Genomic DNA, 16008 nt, shown 5'->3' on the forward strand with positions numbered 1-16008 from the left:
AGCTGTGACAACATCCAGCTGTTCATCGAGGAGTTCCTGCAGATCTTCACCTCCCTCCTGCAGGAGAAGAGGTGGGTGCGGGCCACCGGCGCGATTCGGGGTGCCCGGGATACCCCCGGGCCGTTGGGCGGAGCCGGGGGGGGGCGGTCCGCGGGGTGCCGGATCCCACCCCCAACCCCGCCCCGCCACTTGGTCGGCAGGTTTCTGCGAGACTACGACGAACTGTTCCCGGTGGCGGACGACGTGAGCTTGCTGGAGCAGGCCTCGGCGGCCCTGTATCCTTCGGCTACGGCGGGGCGGGCCCCGGGGCGGAGGCCCGGCGGCCACCTGCTCACCGTGAGCGCGGCCGGCGGAGAAGGGGCCGGAATTTCGGAGGTCCGAGAGGGGACCGGGCTCAGAGAACGGATGGGTCAGCCGGCCGCCGTCTGGGGTCTTTCAGCCTCTGAGGGAAACTCTCAGGATGAGGAGTTTGGAGTCAGACAGCCGTGAGGCCCACCGTCCCGTCCCCCCCCCCCCCGGGCCCCTGGATCCGGCTAGACCCCCGCCCCCCAAAACCAGCCAGGGACGCAAAAAGAGCAGCGTGGCCTAGTGGATAGCGCGCAGGCCTGAGAGGCAGAAGGACGTGGGTTCTAATCCCGGCTCCGTCACTTGCCGCGTAACCACGGGCAAGTCACTTCACTTCTCTGGGCCTCGGTTCCCTCGTCTGTAAAATGAGGAGGAAGACTGAGAGCCCCGCGTGGGACGTGGACCGTGTCCAACCCGATTAGCTTGTATTACCCCAGTGCTTAGTACAGTGCCTGGCACAGAGTAAGCACTTAACAGTCCTCCCGCAGAGCCATAATGCCGTCGGCCTTCCCCGCTCCCGGCTTCCCACCGTGCCGTAGAGCGGGGCCGGAATGACCCCAGGCCCGGGGCCTCGAGCATCCGGGGACCAGGCGCGCCCGCGGGGGGGGCACGCCACAAGCGGGGGGGACTGGCGGCAACAGCCCAGTCGAGGGGATCGCCCTCCGGGAACCGGCCCTCTTCAGGGGCTGGGGGAGGGAGTCCCAGGGGGAGGGGGCCCCGTGGCCCTCCCCGAGCGGGGGCCGGCCGGAGGGTCCAGAGAGAGAGCGTCGGGGGGCCCTTAACCCGCCGGGCAGAGACGAGACCCGCACAGCCTACATCCTCCAGGCCGTGGAGGGCGCCTGGGAAGGGGTGGAGAGGAGGCCGGCCCGGGCCCCGCCCCGGGACCTTGCTGAACCGGCAGCGGCAGCAGAGCCCTGCGGCGGCGGAGGGGAGCGCCCGGAGGACAGCCCGGAGGAGACGGAGGTATGCCGGCCGCCGGGGGGGCCTCCGCCTTTGTCCCCCGGCCCCGCCGGTGGTGCCCGGCGGAGAGGGCGGTGGGCCGGCGGGGGGCCCCGCTGAATTCCTGTTCCGCCACCCTGCCGGGATCCCCGTAAGCCCAAGGTCACGGATGGTGTAAGGAGGTCATAACAGAACCCCCTCGGTTCCAACACGAGTTCCCCCGGGCAGGGCGAGGGGCCCGGGGGCCTGAATACCCACCTCTGACCGTAATAACGAAGCAGCGTGGCCTAGGGGATTGAGCCCGGGCCCGGGAGTCGGGGGACCTGGGTTCTAAACCCGGCCCCGGCCGCTCTGCTTGCTCCGTGACCTTGGGCAGGCCACTTCCCGTCCCCGGGCCTCAGCGGCCTCATTTATAAAACGGAGATTAGGTCTGTGAGCCCCACGTGGGCACGGACTGCATCCAGTGTGACCGGCTTCCCCAGCGTGCGGTAGAGCGCCTGGCGCGTGGTAAGCACTGAACGGATACCATCAAAAAAAAGAAGAAAGAAAGAATCGTGGTGTCTGTTCAGTGCTTACTATATACTAAACGCCAGGGCTGAGTACAAGACAGGTCAGACACGGTCCCTGTCCCGCTTGGGATTCCCAGGCTAAAGAGAAGGAAGAACAGGCATTTGGTAAGGGCAGGGACCGTCTCTATCTGTTAGCGATCTGTCCATTCCAAGCGCTTCGTACAGCGCTCTGCACAGAGTAAGCGCTCGATAAATACTATCGAATGAGTGAATGGTCCCCATTTTACAGATGAGGACAGGGAAAAGCGCTCAGGATCACCGAGCGATCGAGTGGTGGATCGGGATCAGAACCCAGGTCCCCAGGCCGGTGCTGTTTCCCCGTGGCCTCGCCGCTTTCCTTGCTGCTGACCAGTGCCCCGCCCAGTCGGGTTGCTGTTCACCGTGGGAAAGAGACGAGGGGCTCCACCCTTCCGGAAATCCTTTCCCCGTGCGAGGCCAAGGCCCCGTCCCTCCCCGACCCCGTCCCTCCTCAGCCCCGGCCTGGCCTCCATCCTGCCTGTCCCCTCTCTCGCCCCGCAGGTGGCCGGAGCGACGGCGGGGGCGGCCGGGGCGGCGGCCCCCGCGGTCCACCTGTCCAGGGTGGAGCTGGACTCCCTGATTTCCCAAGTGAAAGACCTGCTGCCCGATCTCGGGGAGGGCTTCGTCCTGGCCTGCCTGGAGCACTACGGCTACGACGCGGAGCAGGTGATCAACAACATCCTGGAGGAGCGGCTGGCTCCCTCCCTGAGCCGGCTGGACCGCACCCTCAACAGGTAGAGCCGGGGGCCGGGGGCCGGTCGGTCGTACTTATTGAGCGCTTACCGTTGACTCGGCATTCATTCATTCAGTAGCATTTACTGAGCTCTCACTATGGGCAGAGCACTGTACTAAGCACTTGGAATGGACAGTTCGGCAACAGATAGAGACAATCCCTGCCCAATAATGGGCTCACAGACGGGGGAGACAGCGAAGAGAAACAGAACAAAACATCATCGAGATGAATAGAATCATGGAGATATACACCTCATCAGCAAAATTAATAGGGTAATCAATAATATATACAAGTATGCACAGTGCTGAGGGGAGGGGAAGGGGGAGAGCACTGTACTAAGCGCTTGGGAGAGTACAGTGCAACCATAAACAGATGCATTCCCTATCCACAACGAGCTTCTAGAAGGGGAGACAGACGTTAATAGAAATAAATGAAATTACAGATCCGGACATAGATGTGGTGGGGCTGGGAGGGGGGATGAAGAAAGAGAGCGAGTCAGGGCGACGTCGAAGGGAGTGGGAGGAAAGGCAGGGAGGGCTTAGTCAGGGAAGGCCTCTCGGAGGAGATGGGCCTTGGATAAGGCTGGGAAGCTGGAGGGGGTTATTGTCTGTGGGATCCGAGGAGGGAGAGCATTCCAGGCCAGAGGCAGGATGTGGGCGAGAGGTCAGTGGCAAGATAGACCAGATTGAGGTCCAGTGAGAAGGTTGGCATTAGAGGAGTGAAATGCGCGGGCTGGGTTATAGTAGGAGAGTAATGAGGTGAGGTAGGAGGGGGTCAAGGTGACTGACTGCTTTAAAGCCGTTGGTGAGGAGTTTCTGTTCGATGCGGAGGTGGAAGGGCAACCATTGAAGGTTTTTGAGGAGGGGGGAGACGTGGCCGGGGGCGGGCGGACCAGGCGGCATTCATTTGTCACACGGCGAGGGACTTCGAACTCTGTCAGTCTGGGACCAGAGAGGATCCCCCTACCCATCCGCCCATGCCGGACGCCGTGCCGGGCCTCGTGGCGTCCCGGACCCCGGGGCTACCGGGCAGAGTGGCAGGCGGTGGGCACCTCGGGGAGCGGGGCGGGCGAGGCGCGGCGCCCAGCCCGGTCCCGTGCCCTCCCGCAGGCAGCTGGAGCCGGACCCAACGCCACTGGTGACGTCGCGCTACAACGTCTTCCAGAACGACGAGTTCGACGTGTTCAGCAGGGACTCCGTGGACCTGTCGCGGGTGCAGAAGGGCAGGAGGTGAGCGGGGCGGCCCCCGCCGACTCTGGGGACCCCGGGGGGACGGGTCCGGGCGCCCGCGGCAGCCGGGGGAACAGCCGTCGGTGGAGGTTGGGGGGATATCGGGTAACGTCGATAACGGCACTTGTTCCGGCCCCAACTCTGCTCCAGGCACTGTGCTGAGCAGTCGGGAGAGGCCAACAGAGTTAGAGGACACGATCCCTGCCCCGAAGGAACGGTCTGATGTGTGCAGAGCGCTGTACCAAGTGCTTGGGACAATACAATAGAGTTGGGAAACACCATCCCTTTCCTCGAAGAGTTTACAGTCTGCTGGTGCAGAGCACTGTTCCAAAAGCTTAGGACAATACAATAATATCTCCCCCTCTTTCTGTCTCTCTATCCCTCCCCCGCACCATCTTTTTATCCCTCCCTCTCCCCCTCACTTTCTCTCTCTCTTTCTCTCCATCTCTCTCCCCTTCTCTCTCCCGTCTCTTTCTATCCCTCCCTCTCCCTCTCTCCATTTCTCTCCCTCTACCCTTCTCTCTCACTCATTCTTCATCTCTCTCCCCCATCTCTGTCTCTCCCTCTCCCTCCCCTTCTCCCCCTCACTTTCTCCATTTCTCTCCCTCTCTCTCCCCTTCTCCCTCCCTCATTCCCCCATCTCTCTCTTCCCCATCTCTTTCCATCCCTTTTTATCCCTCTCTCCCCTTCTCTCTCCCTCGCTTTCTCCCTTGCTTTCTCTCTCACCCCATCTCCCTCTCTCTTTCTCCATTTCTCTCCTTCCCTCTCTCCCCTTCTCTGACTCATTCCCCCATCTCTCTCCCCCGTCTTTCTATCCCTCTCCCTCTCTCCATCTCTCTCTCCCTTTCTCTCCCCCCCCCGTCTCTCTCTCTCCTTCGCTTCCTCCCTCCCTCTCCCCTTCACCCTCTCACTCTCTCTGCGTTTTTCTCTCTTCCTCACTTTCCCTCCCTCTCTCCTCCCTCTCTCTCTCCCCTTCTCTCCCTCGTTCCCCCATCTCTCTCTCCCCGTCTCTTCCTATCCTTTCCCCTCCCTCCTCCCTTTCTCTCTCGCTTTCTCTCTTCCTCACCTTCCCTCCCTCTCCCCTTCACCCTCTCACTTTCTCTCTCCGTTTCTCTGTCCCTCCCCCCTGCCTCCATCTCTGTGGCCGCGGGGCGGGGTGGCCCGGGCCCGGTCCTCAGGAGACTGGAGCCCACACGCAGCCTGCTGAACGACAAGCGGGCGGTGCAGGAGCAGCGCGGGCGGTACGAGCAGTACAGCGTGGTGGTGGACGAGGTGCCCGTCCAGGACGGGCAGGGCCAGGCCTTCCGCGACGACTACGACGACGAGTACGACGACACCTACGACGGCAACCAGGTGGGCGCCAACGACGTGGACTCGGACGACGAGCTCATCAGCCGCAGGTGGGTGGCGCCCGTCTTCGGGGTCCCCTCGTGTCCCCCGCCGCAGCTCCCGCCTGTTCCCTGGGGTCCTTGGGCTCGCCTGCGGGGTCCGCCCCCCGAAACGTTCCTCACCCAAAGCTTCCGTTTCCCCGCCGTCCATCCGAGCGGAGATCCAGCCCCTGCTCGTCTCAGACCCCACGGCCTTCCCCACCTCCCGCTTCTCCTCATCGTCCCCCAACCCCCCAAGGAACCAGGGAGGCTTAATAACTCCAATAATAATAATAATAATGATGGTATTTGTTAAGCGATTACTATGTTCTAATCGCTGGGGTAGATACAAGGTAATCAGGTTGTCCCACATGGGACTCACAGCCTCAGTCCCCATTTTACAGATGAGTCAACTGAGGCACTGAGGTTTGCCCAAGGTCACACAGCAGACGAGTGGCAGAGCCGGGATTAGAACCCACTTCCTCTGAGTCCCAAGCCCGTGCTCTTTCCACTGAGCCACGCTGCTTCTCAGCCTAAATGGGAAGAGCCCGGGCCGGGGAGTCAGAGGACTTGAGTTCTGATTCTGGCTCTGCCACTTGTCTGCTGGGGACCTTGGGCAAATCACTTTACTTCTCTATCCCTCACCTCCCTCATCTGCAAAATGGGGATTAAGACTGTGAGCCCCATGTGGGACAGGGACTGCGTCCAACCTGATTAGCTTGTATCCACCCCAGTACTCAGTACAGCGCCTGGCACATAGTAAGCGCTTAACCAATTCCATTAAAAAAAATAAACACAGAAAAAACCTACCTTTGCCTTCAGTCAGCCAAGTAACGGGTCAGTATTGATCGAGCACCTACCTACTGCAGGCCTTAGAATCGTACCGGGCCTCAACAGTTGAGTAATCAATCAATCCTATTTATCGAGCATTTATTTATGGTGCCATCTGTGAAGCACTTACTACGTGCCAAGCACCGTTTTAAGCAGTGGGGTGGGTAGAAGCTAATCAGGTTGGACACAATCCCTGTCCCACATGGGGCTCACCGTCTTAATCCCCGTTTTCCAGATGAGGGAACTAAGGCCCAGAGAAGTCAAGTGACCTTGCCCAAGGTCGCACAGCCGACAAGTTAGCGGAGCCGGGATTAGAACCCAGCTGTTTCCGACGCCCAGACCCGGGCTCTGTGCCTTAAGCCGTGCTGCTTCTCTTCATGTCTTGAATGATCTCATAAGCTCCTCGTGAGCCGGGAACGTGTCTACCTACTCTGTTTTATTGCTCTCTCCCAAGCGCTTAGTATGCTGCTCTGTACACAGTAAGCGCTTAATAAATATCATCGATTTATCTCTCTGTCCTTCCCTGTTCCTCCTCCTCCCTGTTTCTTCTGCTTTCCGTCTCCCTCCTTTCTTGTCTCCTCGTCGCTCCCCCCTCCCCTCCTCCAGGCCTTTCACAATCCCTCGGATCCTGAGAACCAAAGTGCCCAACGAGAGGCCGGAAGACGACGACGACGAGGAGGAAGAGGAGGCCGAGGACGACGCCCCAAAGGTACCGGGCTCCCCGGAGGCTTCGGGACAGGAGGGGCTCCAGAAAAACTCTCAAAGACCCCCGTGGGTGCCGTTAACCTCTGGAGCTCCCGGTTGGCTCCAGAAGAGCCCTAAGGGGGATCCAAGGCAGCCGGGGGCCAGGAGATCGGGGAGGTCACCATCACCCGTCCTCTCCCCTCCGCTCCTCCGGAGCGATGGCCACCGTGCCGAGAAGGACCCCGGCCCCTCAGGCCGTCGGAGAGCCTTCCGTGTGTGAGCCCACCCGCCCCCGTGGCCATTCACGCGTTCCCGGTCGCCATCCCAGCCTTCCTCATCGGCCCCCTTCGCCCCCGGCCGCGGGCCCGGGCCCCGCCTCCTGTCCCAGGGACGAGGGAGGATCACGGTTGGGTAATAATAATAATAACGATGGCATTCGTTAAGCGCTTCCTATGTGCACGGCACTGTTCTAAGCGCTGGAGAGGGTGCAAGGTGATGAGGCGGTCCCACGTGGGGCTCACGGTCTTCATCCCCATTTTACAGGTGAGGGAACTGAGGCACAGAGAAGTTAAGTGACTTGCTCAGAGTCACGCAGCGGACAAGTGGCTGCGGCGGGATTTGAACCCGTGACCTCCGACTCCCAAGCCCGGGCTCTTTCCACTGAGCCACGCTGCTTCTCCCAGTGGGTCTACCACTGGGTTGCACCGAGGCTGGTGGGCATAACGCAGATGCCCACAAGGCTGCCGGCCACAGGACCGCCGGGAAGGCCCCCGGAAGAAGCGGCCTCCCGGGCCGGGCGGGGAGCATCCTTTCTGGGCCGCGGACTGCGCGTCCCCGTAGGGTGCTCGGGTGCCGGGGCTGCCAGGGGCCAGCGCATCCCTGCCTCCCCCAACTGCTCAGCCGGGGGCTCCAGTTTCCCCCCTTGGACCCGTCGGGAATCGGTTCGGACACCCGTGGGACCCTCCTGGCCGGATCCCAAGAGATCCCAGAAACCCGGGGATCATCCCATGTGGGTCAGGGATTGTGTCCGACCTGATTACCCTCTACCCACCCCAGTGCTTAAAACGGGGCTTGGCACGTAGTAAGTGCTTCGCAGCTGGCACCCTAAATAATCCCGGGGAAAGGGAGGTGGACGGGGTGGGCTGGTGGCCCAGCCGGTTGACCCAGTGCAGCCTCGGGGAGGGGGACGGGGCGGAGAGGCAGCTCCGGACCCACCCCGCCGGCTCCCTTCCCTCCCTCCCCGCAGCCCGATCACTTCATCCAGGACCCAGCCGTGCTGAGGGAGCGGGCCGAAGCCAGGAGGATGACCTTCCTTGCCAGGAGAGGGTGAGACCCAGGGCCGGGGTGACCCCTCCCTGCCGGCCTCTGGTCACCCTGCCGCCCCCTTCCCCTCCCTCCCATCCCCCCCGCAGTTGCTCACCCAGCTCTGACCGAGGCCCGGCGTCGAACGCCCGTCGGCCTCACCCGGCTCTGTCCCGAGCCCGGCTTCGGTGGTCAGTCTCATATCTGTCGAGCGCTTACTGTGTTCAGGGCACTCTACTGATTGCTTGGGAGAGTCTAGAGGCAGATGGGCTGAAGGCAATAGTGACCCTTCCCCTTTCCCTCCCGGCCCCTTAGCGTCAGGCCAACGGCCTCGTTTCAGGGAAGGGTCAGGTTGACGGCCGCCCTCACGGAGCCGTTTTCCACCCGACGTGGCGGGGGAAGACTGGGGCCAGTTGGGAGCCCCTGAGTCCTGGGAAGCGGGGAGCGGGGGCCGGTCCACTGCTGCCCCTTTCCGCCCCACCCCCCGCCATCTGTCTCAGAAAGAAAATGCAGCCGGGGCCCCGAGCAGTGGTGCCTCGGGGCAGGTCGCTTAGTCTCTCTGGGCCCACGTTTCCCGGTCGTCCGGCGGGTGGGGATAAGCTACCCCGGCCCTAGAGCCCGCGGAGGACGGGCGTCGCGTGGCGCCGGGCGGCCCGCTCCCCGCCCCGGGGCGGCGCACCGCCCAGACGGACTCATTCCGCCTTCCTCCCGCTCCAGGTACAAGCACGACAGCTCCGCGGTGGCGGCGGGCGCCGGGAACCCCAAGACCGGCCAAGAGCGCCGGAAGAAAGAGGCCAACAAGGGGGCGAGGGCCAACCACAACCGGCGGAACATGGCGGACAGGAAGAGGAGCAAGGGCATGATCCCCTCCTAAGGGCTCCTGTCCCCTCCCCGGCCCTCGGGGCGAAGGGCTAACAGGTTTCCCAGCCATGTCTTCTCCCCTCCTCCCCCTTCCTCCCCAGGATTGCTCCACCCCTTTCCCATCCCCTCCCTCCGTCAGCCCCAGCTGGTCTACCCTGACCATCCCGCCGTCGCGTGGGGGCTGGCGGACCACTTCCGTCTCCGCTCGTGGCGGCCAGGAAAACCTCCCTCTCGCCCGGGCACCCCACCAGGGTACCAGCCCCCCGTCCCGGGAAGAGGGCCTCACCCTGCAGTCCGGGCCCGGGCTCATGGGGCGGATGCGGGCGACGCAGCTCACCACCGCAGCCGCTCCGGGCCTCGGGCCGCGCCCCCTTCCTTCCCCGTCCACCTCTCCCTCCCCCCTCCGGCCGGCACGCGGTGGGGTCCTGCGGGGCCTCCGGGAAGAGCACAAAACCAGCAAATAAAAGAGTTAGAACCATCCAGGCCTGTGTCCGTGGGACGGCGGTGGGCCCGAGAGCCGGGCGTCGGGGGCGGACACAGGCCGCAAAGACAGAAACGACTCAGATGGTTTTCCTGGCCAACGTGCCGGCGGCCAAAACCCCCAGCCCAGCGCGTCACTGTGTCCCCACCCCTACAGAGGCCCGGGGCGCCGTCTGAGGACGTCCCTCCCCTCGGGAGATTGATTAATTGATAATGGCATTTGTTAAGCGCTAACTGTGTGCCGAGCACTGAGAAGCAGCGTGGCTCAGTGGAAAGAGCACGGGCTTTGGAGTCAGAGGTCATGAGTTCGAATCCCGCCTCGGCCACTTGTCAGCTGGGTGACTTTGGGCAAGTCACTTCACTTCTCGGTGCCTCAGTTACCTCATCTGTAAAATGGGGATTAAGACTGTGAGCCCCACTTGGGACAACCTGATTCCCCCCGTGTCTACCCCAGCGCTTAGAACGGTGCTCGGCACATGGTGAGCGCTTAACAGATACCAACATTATTATTATTATTATTATTATCACTGTACTAAGCCCTGGGGGAGATGCAGGGTGATCGGGTTGGCCCACGTGGAGCTCAGTCTTCATCCCCATTTTACAGATGAGGTGACTGAGGCACAGAGAAGCGACTTGCCCCAGGTCACACAGCCGACGAGTGACGGAGCCGGGATTAGAACCCACGACCTCTGACTCCCAAGCCCCGGCTTTTTCCACCGAGCCACGGGATTAGAACCCAAGCCTGGGCTCTAAACACAAACCCGGTGCACGGTACTAAGTGTGGGTAAAACTGGGCGGGGAAAAGTCCCTGGCTCTCAAGGGGCTCACAATCTACATTTAAAAGGGAGGGTGAGGTACTGGCCCAAATTTAGGAGTCAGAGGACCTGGTTTCTAATCCCGCCTCTGCCTCTTGCCTGCTTAGTGACCTCGGGCAAGTCACTTGGCTTCTCCGGGCCTCACTTTCCTCATCTGTAAAATGAAGATTCGACACCCGATTCCCCCCCCCCCCCCCCCCGCCATTAGACTGAGCCCCGTGTGGGACAGAGACTGACTCTCCCCGGATGGTTTTCTGCCCACCCCAGTGATGATCAGGCCAGAGTATGATATGTAGTAAGCACTTCACAAAAATGACAGTTGTTATAATAGCCCTCCCTATTGGACTGGGAGCCCCGAGTGGGACAGGGACCGTATCTGATCTGATCATCTTGCATCTACCTCAGTGTTCAATGCAGTACCTTCATTCATTCAGTCAATCGTATTTACTGAACGCTTACTGTGTGCAGAGCACTGTACTAAGCGCTTGGAAAGGGTAGTGCGGCAATAGAGACAATCCCTGCCCACACCAGGTTTACAGTCTAGAAAGGGGGGAGACAGACAACAATTTAAATGGAATTATTTATGTATACATCAAAACAAGTAAACAGGCATTAATGTAAATAAATAGAATTATATATATATACACACAAGTGCTATGAGGCGGGGAGGGGGGAGAGCAAAGGGAGGGAGTCGGGGCGAAGGGGACGGGGAGCTGAGGAAAAGGGGGATTTGGGAAGGCCTCCTGGAGGAGGTGAGCCTTCAGTAGGGCCTTGAAGGGGGGCAAAAGTGATTGTTCGGCAGATTTGAGGAGGGAGGGCGGTCCAGGCCAGAGGTGGGACGTGGGCTGGGGTCGGCAGCGGGACGGGCGAGAAGGAGGCCCGGCGAGGAGGTTCGCGGCACCAGAGGAGCGGAGCGTGCGGGCTGGGATGGAGAAGGAGAGAAGGGAGGTGAGGTAAGAAGGGGGCAAGGGGATGGACGGCTTTGAACCCAAGGGTGAAGAGTGTTTGTTTGTTACGTTGGTTGACAGGCGACCACGGGAGAGTTTTGAGGAGGGGAGTGACGTGCCCGGAGTGTTTCCGTAGAAAGACGATCCGGGCAGCAGAGTGAAGTACGGACTGAAGTGGGGAGAGACGGGAGGTTGGGAGATCGGAAAGGAGGCTGATACGGTCATCGAGGCGGGACAGGGTGACTGATTGTACTAATATGGAAGTGGTTTGGATGGAGAAGAAAAGGCGGATCTTGGTGATGTGAAGGTGAGACCAACGGGAGTTGCCGACGGATTGGACGTGTGGGGTGAAGGAGAGGGCGGAGTCAAGGATGACACCAAGGTTGCGGGCCTGTGAGACGGGAAGGATGGCGGTGCCGTCCACAGTGACGGAGAGGGCGGGGTTTGGGAGGGAAGCTAAGGAGCTCCGTCTTGGACGTGTTGAGTTTGAGGTGGCCGGCGGACACCCAGGTGGAGACGTCCCGAAGGCGGGAGGAGATGCCGGCCTGGAGGGAAGGAGAGAGAACGGGAGGAGACGGAGATTTGGGTGTCATCCGGGTAGAGGCGATAGTTGAAGCCAGGGGAGCGAATGAGTTCATCGAGGGAGTGAGCGTGGACGGAGAACAGAAGGGGACCGAGAACTGACCCTTGAGGAACCCCGACGGTGAGGGGACGGGGAGGAGGAGCCCGCGAAGGAGACGAAAATGAACGGTCAGAGAGATGAGAGGAGAACCGGGAGAGGACGGAGCCAGTGAAGCCGAGGTTGGATCACGTGTGGAGGAGAAGGGGATGGTCCACAGTGTCAAAGGCAGCTGAGAGCGCCTGGCACACGGTAAGTGCTTACTAAGTACCACTACCAGACGTCACCCGTGAGCAAACCAAGAATTAGGTGACTTAACACGGCGTCGTTCCTCGTCCTGTTTCTTCACTCTGCCTCTGTCCTTTTCGTGGGAAGATCCTCTTTGGTTCAAAAGAGAAACCACCAGTATGCCAGTGGGGTTGGATCAGGGGTATTAGTGAGCGCCGTACCGGGCACCCGCCGTGTGCCGAGCGCTGCAGCGGGTGCCCTCTGAAGAGCTGAGCGCTGGGCTAAGCACTTGGGAGTGTACGGCAGAAACAAAAGGCAGCCACTGACCTCACAGGGCTTCCAGTCAAGAAATGTATTTATTTCGATGGTATCTGTTGGCTGCTTATTATGTGCCAGGCGCTGTACTAAGCGCTAGAGTAGATAAAAGTTAATCAGGGTGTAAACAGTCCAGGTCCCGCATGGACTCACACTCTTAACCCCCATTTTAATAATAATAATAATAATGTTGGTATTTGTTAAGCGCTTACTGTGTGCCGAGCACCGTTCTAATCGCTGGGGTAGACACAGGGGAATCGGGTCGTCCCACGTGGGGCTCACGGTCTTCATCCCCATTTTACAGATGAGGGAACTGAGGCACCGAGAAGTGAAGCGACTTGCCCAAAGTCACACAGCCGCCAAGTGGCCGGGCCGGGATTCGAACCCGTGACCTCTGACTCCAAAGCCCGTGCTCTTTCCACGGAGCCACGCTGCTTTACAGATGAGGCAACTGAGGGAAAATGAAGTGAGTGACTTGCCCAAAGATCACACAGCAGACATGTTGCAGAGACAGGATTAGAACCCAGGTCCTAACCCCCCAGGTCCCTACTCTATCCACTAGGCTTATTTTTCTTTTATGGTATTTAAAAGAACCTGTCTGCTGTGTGACCTTGGGCGAGCCGCTTCACTTCTCTGGGCCTCAGCTCCCTCATGTGTAAAAAGGGGGTGAGGACTGTGAGCCCCACATGGGACACCCTGATTAACTCGTATCTACCCCAGCGCTTAGAACAGTGCTTGGCACAGAGCACACGCTTCCAAATACCATCAGTAGTATTAGGTGTCCAACCTGATTTGCTTGTATCTACGCCGGCGCTTAATACAGTGCCTGGCACATAGTAAGCGCTTAACCAATACCACCGTTGTTATTATGGGAGAGAATGGAGGCAGGGAACCTGGTGGAGTCTCCATTCATTCATTCAATAGTATTTATTGAGCGCCTACTATGTGCAGAGCACTGTACTAAGCGCTTGGAATGGACAAATCGGCAACGGATAGAGACGGTCCCTGCCCTTTGACGGGTTTACGGTCCAATCGGGGGAGACGGGCAGACGAGAACGATGGCAACAGGGCCTTCAGTAGGCCCAGCGTTTCAAACAGTGCTTGGCACATTTAAGTGGTTAACGAATATCCACTCAGCTGGGAGGTGAAGCAGCAGGGGTGACCATGAGGGGAAAAGGAAAGGGCGGATCTGGGAAATATCCGAGAGAACTGGCAGCGTTTTGAGGCAGACTGAACGTAGGAGGTGAAAGAGCGAGGAAGGAGTCAGAAATTCATTCAGTCGCGTTTATCGAGCGCTTACTGTGTGCAAAGCACTGTACTGAGCGCTTGGGAGAGGACAGTATATGCCACGGGGATGATAAGTGGACAGAGGACGGCGGTGGTGTTAACGGTGATGGGAAAATCAATACCTCAGTCAGTCAATAGTATTTACCGAGCACTTACTGCGTGCAGAGCACTGTACCAAGTGATTGGGAGAGGACAATATAGCAGTATAACCTCACTGAACTCCTTCTACCACCCAGTCTGCACACAGTGCTCCTCGGGGGGGGCGGGGTAGAACACGGGCCTGGAGTCGGAAGGACCCGGGTTCTAATCCAGTCTCCGCTTGTCTGTGTATAACCGTGAGTCGTCACTTCTCTGTGCCTCAGTTACCTCATCTGTAAAATGGGGGCCGAGACTGTGAGCCTCGTGTGGGACAGGGACCGGGTCCAAACTGATTGGCTTGTATCTACACCAGCGCTTAGTAGGGTGTCTAGGCGTTTAACAAATGCCATTAAAAAACAAACAGGTGTTGGTTCGGGAAGGAGGAACTGAGGTTTTGACTTCAGATTTAGGCGTCGGAGCAGGTCGTGACCAGGTGAGGAATATCTAAGAGGCAGGAGGAGGGACGGGACCGTGAAGTCGACGAGAAGCCAGGGCCGCTAAGGGTTTTGCCAGATAACTGTCGGATCCGAACTTCCCGGGCGATAACTTGAGCGGCCTAGATGCCGAACCTGGGACGTCAATCATAGCCCCGGTTATCTATCACCCGTACGAAATCCATCGATGGATGGTATTTATTGAGCGCTTTCGAGAGCACGCTATTTTCTCCCTGCACCCACCCTGGTCCGAGATCTCATCCCATCCCGCCTCGACCCCTGCGTCGGCCTCTTGGCTGTGCTCCTGGCCTCCAGAGCCTTCCCTCCCCGGCCCGTACTCCCCTCCGCTGCCCGGGTTATTTTTCTGGAAAACCGTCGAGCCCACAGCTTCCCGCTCCTCAAAATCCTCCGGCGGTTGCCCATCCGTCTCCCTGCCCAACAGAAACTCCTCACATCTGGCTTTGTTTTAAGATCTTCCTCCTCTGGACCGTAAGCTCGCTGTGCGCGGGAAACCAGTCGACCAACTGTCGTTTTGGGCCCTCCCAATCGCTCAGTACGGTGCCCTGCACCCAGTAAGCGCTCAATTAATACCATTGATGATGATGATGATTCGAGACCCTCACTCAGGTCACTCCCTCCTACCTTACGTCGGTCAGTCGGTCGTATTTATTGAGCACTTACTGGGGGCAGGGCACCGCGGAAGAGGACGATATAGCAAAATGACCTCACTGAACTCCTTCTGTGACCCAGTCGGCACCCACTACCCCGCTTTCAACCTACACCTCCATCTCGTTCATTCATTCAATAGTCTTTATTGAGCGCTCACTAGGTGCAGAGCACCGTACTAAGCGCTCGGAATGGACAACTGGGCAACAGATAGAGACGATCCCTGCCCAATGACGGGCTCACAGTCTAATCGGGGGAGACGGACGGACAAAGACAACGTAGTCACGATAAACAGAATCAAGGGGACGTACACCTCATTAACAAAATAAATAGGGTAATAAAAATATATACAAACGAGCACGGTGCCGAGGGGAGGCGAAGGGGGAGCAGAGAGGGAGCGGCGGGAAAAGGGGAGGCTAAAAATATGGAATGCTTCAGGAATTTGCATGTCACCACTGACCCTTTGCCCGCATCCTCCTTCAAGCCTGGAATTCATCCTACAGTCCGCCACTCTCCCTGCTTTCGAAACCCTCCCGAAATCACACCCCCGGCAACTCTGCACTCGTGCCGTGGACCCCGCGAGTCCTCCGATAACCGTCCCAGGGTCCCCAGCACTTAATCCTTGGGCTGCATTTTCCACATCTGCCATTTATCCTAACGTCCATCTCTTCTCGCAGACCGTAGGCTGCTTGTGCGCGAGGATCACGTCTACACCGACTGTATTATAAGGTAACTCAATACTCTCCATTGCTCGGGGCCTCCCTCCTGCCTGGAACTTTCTCCCCCCTCGGCATAAAACGGACCGCCACTCCCCCCGTCTTCCAAGCTCTCCTAAAATCCTCTCTCTTCCAGGCTTCCTTCTCTCTTCTGTTCTTTCTTCCGTCTGTCACCGAGGCACTTGACCTGTGTCGTCTTCCCCTCTAGACTGTAAACTCACTGTGGGCGGCGAAGGTGTCAGATTGTAATGATGATGATGATGATGGTATTTAAGCGCTTACTATGTGCCAAGTCCTGTAGATATAAGGTCATCAGGTTGTCCCACGACTTAATCCCCGTTTTACAGAGGAGGTGACTGAGGCACAGAGGAGTGAAGTGGCTTGCCCCAAGTCACACGGCTAAGCGGAGCCGGGATTAGACTCCCGAGCCTGCGCTCTTACCGCTAGGCAATGCTGCTCCTCTACTCTCTCAAGTGCTTAGTACA

At 59.2% G+C, this 16008-nt stretch overlaps 1 protein-coding gene across 3 annotated transcripts in view; it reads left to right on the plus strand.

Moving 5' to 3' along the window:
• The window catches only part of ASCC2 (activating signal cointegrator 1 complex subunit 2), a 44076-nt gene extending 34718 nt beyond the window's left edge, over positions 1 to 9358 (plus strand). For all 3 annotated transcript variants that reach the window (XM_029049386.2, XM_029049387.2, XM_029049385.2), the window contains exons 11-19: positions 3 to 71; positions 201 to 275; positions 1140 to 1308; positions 2373 to 2605; positions 3714 to 3833; positions 5012 to 5233; positions 6638 to 6740; positions 7962 to 8041; positions 8735 to 9358. In XM_029049386.2, coding sequence (XP_028905219.1) covers positions 3 to 71; positions 201 to 275; positions 1140 to 1308; positions 2373 to 2605; positions 3714 to 3833; positions 5012 to 5233; positions 6638 to 6740; positions 7962 to 8041; positions 8735 to 8891 — 1228 coding nt within the window. In that variant the 3' untranslated portion in view covers positions 8892 to 9358. The remainder of the gene's footprint in view (positions 1 to 2; positions 72 to 200; positions 276 to 1139; positions 1309 to 2372; positions 2606 to 3713; positions 3834 to 5011; positions 5234 to 6637; positions 6741 to 7961; positions 8042 to 8734) is intronic.
• The last annotated feature ends 6650 nt before the right edge of the window (positions 9359 to 16008 follow it).

The sequence above is a fragment of the Ornithorhynchus anatinus genome, chromosome 21 (assembly GCF_004115215.2).
Source record: "Ornithorhynchus anatinus isolate Pmale09 chromosome 21, mOrnAna1.pri.v4, whole genome shotgun sequence".
Lineage (NCBI taxonomy): Eukaryota > Metazoa > Chordata > Mammalia > Monotremata > Ornithorhynchidae > Ornithorhynchus > Ornithorhynchus anatinus.